General features: G+C 49.8%; 1 protein-coding gene across 1 annotated transcript; it reads left to right on the plus strand.

Annotated features, from left to right (window-relative positions):
- Positions 1-2,448: 2,448 nt before the first annotated feature.
- LOC135389276 (uncharacterized) lies at positions 2,449-4,705 on the plus strand. Its single transcript, XM_064619339.1, has 4 exons — positions 2,449-2,513; positions 3,261-3,426; positions 3,498-3,746; positions 3,857-4,705. Exons 1-4 carry the CDS (start codon positions 2,449-2,451, stop codon positions 4,703-4,705), a joined length of 1,329 nt encoding a protein of 442 aa, XP_064475409.1.
- Positions 4,706-7,499: the final 2,794 nt, after the last annotated feature.

Raw genomic sequence — 7,499 nt, forward strand, 5'->3', positions numbered from 1 at the left:
TCCAGCCACAATAATTGCTGCATAGTTGGATGCAACGCGACTTATGCGAACTCTCCAGGTGTGAAATTTTACAGTTTTCCCTGGAAAAGTTACGAAAAGGAGCGACGCGCCATATGGGTGCAACTTGTTCGCCGGCTGACGTAAGTAACAGTTTATTTTCGCACGAAATATGTCTATTTTTAACCTGTCTACTTTATAGTGCATCCGGCAAGCCGTGGGTGCCTACCAAGCACTCTCGAATATGCAGCAAGCACTTCGTTGGCAATGCAAAGTCCGACAATGCTACACACCCTGCCTACAACCCGCCAATCTTCCCCGAAGCGTACAGGAAGCGACCGATACGTACCACTGATCGCTACGAAAGGTGGTGGGAATCGCCTCACGGCTCGCCCAGGGCCGGCAATTTCCACTCCCAGGGCCGCACCACCCGCTCGCTACCGGAGTACCAAATGCACCGCACAGACCAAGTCGGCCAGACTCAGTTTATTCTCATACCTTTCAACGGAAGCCAGGTATCCGCACCCAACCGCCCGGTGAACACCAAAAGGCAGCCCCAGCCTTGAACGGAACAATCTCAAACCCGCTCGGAAACCGAGTGCTCCTTTTAAACCAACAAACCCCGCCCACAGCTCTCTCTAGAAGGGAAACCGTCAAGAAAACAGGTAAGGGACACAGATAAGGAGCGCAGATATCAACGCACAGATCTACGCGAAATCAGAAGCTCGGAAACAATCTTTATCGCGAAAGTTCCACATCTTCCCCCCTCACAAAAAAAAGGGCACAAAAACCGTAGCGTTACATGTCTGCAAGGCGAGAGAAAGAAACGCCCAAAACGTCGGGCACAAAACTAAACGCTCGGGACACAGTTCGGGTGGCCGTCCTAGGCTTGTAGATTCACAAACTTAAAGCATTTCGTCGTCATTGAGGTCGATGAGGCTGTCCTGCGATGTTGACGGCGGTGCGTGAGGAGACTCCGCTCTTCGGAAGAAGTCGTCGCGAGACGATGCGGGCGGCAAAGATCGTGATTCCCCACCACGAAGGAGCCCCGGCCGTTGGCGCTGAATGACTAGAAGAGCTGCTGCCAGATCGGACTCTGTTACCCTCGCCGTCCGCGCTACCTCCACTCTGGCCCGGTGCAGAGGGCCTCGCAGGTGAGCACTACGATGAATCATGGGGACACTACATCGTGGGCAGAGGGCTTGACGCTCTTCCTCCGTGTACGGCTGCAGAGGATCCGAGGGGTGTCGGTCTTCTAAAGTTACACCGCGGAACGGTGCCGGTACCGAAGATGGTTGTGCGCCACGGAGAGGTCTGGGTTGAGAGGTCCACCTAGAACGTGATGCCCAAGAAAGTGGCTGGCCAAGATGCACGACCGTCCAAGTCGCGATAGAGCGACAATATGCCCGCTGTCGAAAGACATCTGTTGGTCGGGAGGTGCTGGGTCGAAGAGAGGACTCGGGACGGCCGCTTGCACGACGCCCTTGAGGCCTGGAAAGACCTGAACGGGACATTTCTAAAAAGAAACAAAAGCCAGATAGTAGTCAGAAGGTATATATCTTCTGGCCGGGAGGGTCTGTCCAGCCCTCCAGCAATCGTCATAAGCAGCCGTGGAAACGGGAAGCATACGACAGGGGTACATAGGCAAGCCGGTTCGAGTGCACTAGGAACTAGCGACTGTGGCTTTACTGTTACACGCGTGAGCACTATGGAATAGTGGCCGCTGTAATAACTTACGTGCGTCACTTGCAGAGTACGGTGCGTAAGGTACGGGAAAAATGTAGCACGCAACAGCACCGAGACCGGCCGGAAGGCGATCTGGCGCGATGAATGATTGTAAGCGATAAGCCGAGAATGCAAGTCTCCTGAACACCAACCGGGGCAGAGGCACTCTGCCGATAATTTGGACGGTGGCGTTACATTTACAGAAAACTCAGGTCAGATAAAACGAAGTGTGCGAAAAAGTCGCCTGCTCCGAAAACAGCTGATTAAGCATGTTTTGAAACGTTCTGGGTTACTGCTAGTAACCGACGGGGCTGAGGCGTTTAGAGTGTCGGAAAGGACACTCGACAAATAACTATTTAGGCTTCTCCCGGTCGAACATGCGTCATGCAGCTCTTACGCCTGATCCGGCGGAAACGGGACTGACCTGTACGGTCAAAGACCACTAGGATCCGGACTATATAAATGGGAGTCCCGGAACGGGTTCCCAGACAAAGACGACGTGAGTCGGTCTGCAGTCTCCCTAGGTAATCCTACGCAGCCTGCTGTGCTGAGACGGAGACCTAGGAGCAAACGTGGTTGCGGCAGTTTAGGCAACCTAAAAAGCAAGCCAGTCATGCGTGACGGCGGGATAGGGCGGTAAAAACGGCCATTACAAAACGCCTTCTGCTCGGCCTAGACGTGAGGGTGGGATAGTGGCACTATAAAACTGTCTTGCCTCAAACCGACATGGCTCATGCTGGTGCATACTCCAGCGAGGTTGGTGGCTACGGGCCCCACGTTGGGCGCCAATTGTGGGAATCGCCTCACGGCCCGCCCAGGGCCGGCAATTTCCACTCCCAGGGCCGCACCGCCCGCTCGCTACCGGAGTACCAAATGCACCGCACAGACCAAGTCGGCCAGACTCAGTTTATTCTCATACCTTTCAACGGAAGCCAGGTATCCGCACCCAACCGCCCGTTGAACACCAAAAGGCAGCCCCAGCCTTGAACGGAACAATCTCAAACCCGCTCGGCAACCGAGTGCTCCTTTTAAACCAACAAACCCCGCCCACAGCTCTCTCTAGAAGGGAAACCGTCAAGAAAACAGGTAAGGGACACAGATAAGGAGCGCAGATATCAACGCACAGATCTACGCGAAATCAGAAGCTCGGAAACAATCTTTATCGCGAAAGTTCCACAAGGTAAAAAGCCCTACTCTCTGTTGGAGAGTTTTCTTGGTCGCTTTTGTGGCAATCTTGATCAATATTAGCAGGCTGCGGTTCAGAAACATGGCGTGTCAAAACCACTATTTACGCGACTTGCCTGCAGGCTTAAATTGCCTGTGGAATAGCGTGTGTTAAATTCTAGTATGTACGCGTGTGCACATGTGAGGTCCACCGGAAAAGTTAATATTTACTGGGCATATTATCTGTAACAACTGAGTAATGCAACGACATTACAACAGCCAGCCTTACTTGGTGTTTTAGAATGTCGTCGTAGCCGTACAGGTAAAGTGGGAATGTTTTATGGTATTCAACATATCCCCCTCACCTGATGCAGGTCAAAACGGCGCAGAGACTGGGTTGCCTGTAACGTTCTATCTGCTGCACCGGGACCTGACGACAATGACAACTGTGAGCCCATCGCTTCTGACACTGAAGATCTCGCAGTAGTGGAAGATTATGCAGGATGTGGCATGCATGAAGACGAACCACCAACAAAGGAGGTATGATTAGTATTGTGAATGGTGATTCCTAACATTTCACAGGAATGCTTATTAGTGTGTCACATCCATAGACCTTTACAATGACGGATGAGTCAATCGAAAGCTCGAGGCTCTTAACTTTCTACTGCACTCGCAACGGTGATGACATGGGAGTTCAAGTCAGCAGCATTCCAACAGTTGACTGTGGCACCTTATGCCCAAAGGCAGTGCACGAGACACGGAGTGCTGGTCCAGCCTACAAGGAAACTTACTTCGGTGGCTATAAAAGCATTGTGGATAATGAGCAGCGGCTGTTGGATTTAACTGGAGTGACATTAGTGGTAAGTCAACGATTTGTGGAGGCAAGAAAAGCAGTAAACTAGTATGAGGATGGTATGCCGCAATTAAATTATACACTTACAAGTACATAATTTACATTATTTGCCTGCAGGTCCTCTCCCTTCTGCAAAGCCTCCTCCCAGAGAAAGGTCGCCATGCCCAAGAGCTGCACATTAACGACAAGCTCCTCCTTTTCCTGATGAAGCTGAAGCATGGCTTGCCCTTCTCATGTCTGGGCGCTCTATTTGGTGTCCATCGAACAACTGCTGCTAAGGCTTTCAAGGCTGTCCTTTTTCACCTCTGTGCCACTACAAAGTCATGGCTTTTCTGGCCCAGCAGAGCTGCAATCAAAGCAACTATGCCACCAAGCTTTCGTCATCTATACCCGGACTGTCGACTGATTATTGATTGCACAGAGTTGAAAGCAGAAATGCCAGACGGGGTCAGAGCACAGAACATGTGGTACTCTCACTACAAGGGCACATATGCTATTAAGTATCTCATTGGAATAGCACCAAATGGACTAGTGACATTTCTTTCACCAGGCTTTGGTGGAAGAGCCAGTGACCCAAGTGTAACTGTAGAGTCAGGGCTTTTGCCGCGGCTAGAGCCAGGGGACCTTGTACTCGCTGATAAAGGCTTTCCTGGAATCCGGACAGGTGTCGGGCAACAAAAAGCTACCCTAGTAATGCCTCCATTTGCAACCAAACCTCAGTTTACCGAGGCTGAGGTTGATGCAACCTACACGACAGCGGCTGTACGCATACACGTTGAGAGGGTAATCCAAAGGCTACGGGTCTTCAACATTTTAAACAGGAGGATACCACATGACCTCACAGAATACATGGACAAAATAATGCACATCATATATGTCTTAACAAACTTGAGACCTGGCATATTTCAAAAGAGTAGTGAAGCTGTGGGTTCACCAATGGTCCAGGCTTCTGTGCCAGTAGCGTAGATGTTTTGCAACAAGCCCATGAACAAGACTAGCCCAAATGTAAGACACTGTAGTTCAAGAATTATTAAAGAAACTGTTCTCCAGCATATTGTATACTGTGCCTTGTACTACAGCTACAGTACACACAAGTGACAGCGAGACAACTCTAGGAACAAGATTTTTAATTTTCCTCAGAAGACATCCTCAGCTCATTAGTGAATGGCAGTACAAGCCATGACTACTGCTTACAGTTATCCACTAATGTGGGCAAGAAATATGAAAAATAAAATTTTCTCAAGTGTGGAATGCAGCATTCCAGAAACTCGTCGTTGCGACGGACATCCAGGATTAGGTAGTCTGTCTCAGAGTTGACAAAAAAAAATGCACTTTTTGAGACCGAGAACATACAGGGAGACTTGAACCTGGGTTAAATACTGGTGCGATTCCCTTAAACGGTAGTCCGGCTTCCCCTGAAGATATATGAGCTGTGGGTCGTCAAGGACACTGCCCTTCCTCTTCGAATAGGGACATTTTATTTCCAAGAGGCAAACTTCACCACTGTCATCCCTGCAAACCAAGTTCAAAGGGTCGATACAAGAGATCAAAATCAACTCTGTAAAAGCCTACCTGAAGATCCCATCTGGTGAGCATGCAAGCCATGGGTCATCCGAGTCTACAACCAGACCAAGCTGTGTCACCGTAACTCCACAGACATCTTCAAACTTCCGCCTTGCCAGGGGCTCCATGGCAATTCCATAGGCCATTGCGGTTGTCCTGACGGGCACTGCAAGTACCATTTTTTTGGCGAGCTCCTCTGGAGACAGAGTCCATCGTAGGATCTGGTGACTCTGCAGGTAGGAAACACAAGCATCAGTCATCTGAAACATTACAACAGGCGTGAGAAAAGGAAAAGATAATGGGAAGTTCCACAATTCACACAACACTTGTGAACATAACAAGCTAACAGAAGGGAGTGTAGATCACTGCGATACCTTGGTTCCCGTTATTCGGGACTCACGAGCTTTCAGCCATGCAGATCTGTCTGCGGCTGTCGCGGAACAGATCGCGGGAATGTCATCCTTGGTGACTGACACCTTCTCGGCGTAGAAGGCTCTGTCCACCTTCCTAGCCTTGTCAATAGGAGAATCGCTGTTAAGCAGCACTCCTTTCGCAGTTATACTGCTTGCATAATTTGGAAAAGCTGGTCTAGACAGCTCCCAACTGTACACCGGAATACTATCTCGCTCTGCCATGCTTCCTTCAGCATCTGCTTCTCCCAAAACATTTGGCGCTCTGGTCCGTTCGGCACTTAACATGGCTACCATTGGGCAGCCAATGCCGGCGAAATGGTCTGTAATGTGGGTTAGGGGGACCTCACGAACATTGCTGGGCAGCCCTGGAAAAGGTTATACTTGCATATGCTCTTATGGTACACACAACATGTCCTGAAAGTCTGGATCAGCTATCAGTGTCCCACAATGTGCATAACATTAATTCACAATTGACAAATGGCACTATAATAAACTATATATAATAAATTATATAGTAAACTATATAAGGGATCTGCATGGTGGTCACTCACCTTCAGCGAAGCGTGCAGATGCTCGAACAAATTTGGGGTACTTCGTTCGCTTCGAGCGGGCAGGTATACCCCATTGTCGCGCTCTACTTGTCCTGGTTGAGCTGTCTTCTTCCTGCACGTAGAGTGCAACAGCAGCAGCGTGTTAAAACTTTCCAGCAGCTCCCGCCTTGCAGGTACATGTTGCTCCGCGCAGGCTTCTGAGTCCACTGATCTACGCGGAGATTGATCCTTCATTTTATTCATACGGTAGGCAAGCGACACTGAAGCCTGGTTAAAACTTCGAAACTCGTTCGTGCACATTCTGGCTTCAGGTCGCGCGAATGTTACATGCGTGCAGAAATATGTTATACTTACATGAAGTGTCACGTGATGGCTGCGGTCATTAATTCATGTCTGTGGCACACAACACCCTTCAATGTGAGCTTCGTCGCCCTCATGGACCTCTCACACGTTATACACGTGTCCAGCGTCAACTAATAACTTGCCTTTCCTCAAATTACCACCTCTGAAGTACCTTTCTACGTCGTAAAGCGTAGCAAAACCAGCCTGTATCTGACACTGTGTCATTGGGGGAACTTGCATATAATACAGGGAGTCGAAACCGAATACTCCCACCACAAGTCTCCCGACAGGAGTGACGAAACCGCCGCTGAGGGCGCTGAACGCAGGGGGCGCAGCAGCGCCGTCTGGACCCTCCTCGCTCCCTTAAATTAGGGGAGTCCGGTAGTTGATTTGGGAAGGAGAAGCAAGACAACGCGAACGGGGTAGTAGCGGTTTTCCCGCCGGGAAGTTTGGGAAGAGTGGCGGCGACACTAAGTTCTGTTTCAAGTAACGGTGTCGACGATCGGTTTGTAGTATAGAATGCAGGTTGCTGCATAGAAAGTGGTTGATTGATGTGAAGTGTGCAAGAGTGTGGGGCACGGTGTGACGTCGAGGGAAACGCAGAAGACACGCCGCCACAACAAGAAGACGTCTCAGGCTCTTCGAAGTTTCTTCGGACTTCCCCACCCCTATACAGCTAAGTGATTTCTATGAGTCTGGCGTAGTGCATTTTGTCAAGTAGTCTGAGTAGTCGTTTTGATTGTGAATGTAAGAAGCCGGGATACATTTTGTGCATTTTGGTTGGCGCCTGGGTTACGAGTGTGATTTTAGGATCGTTGAGCAGAGAGTATCGTCGGGAAAGTTGTAGGATCGCAGAGGTGGAATGTTTTAGCGTGTGATATACCTTCATTT

Source organism: Ornithodoros turicata, chromosome 3 (genome assembly GCF_037126465.1).
Source record: "Ornithodoros turicata isolate Travis chromosome 3, ASM3712646v1, whole genome shotgun sequence".
Taxonomy (NCBI): domain Eukaryota; kingdom Metazoa; phylum Arthropoda; class Arachnida; order Ixodida; family Argasidae; genus Ornithodoros; species Ornithodoros turicata.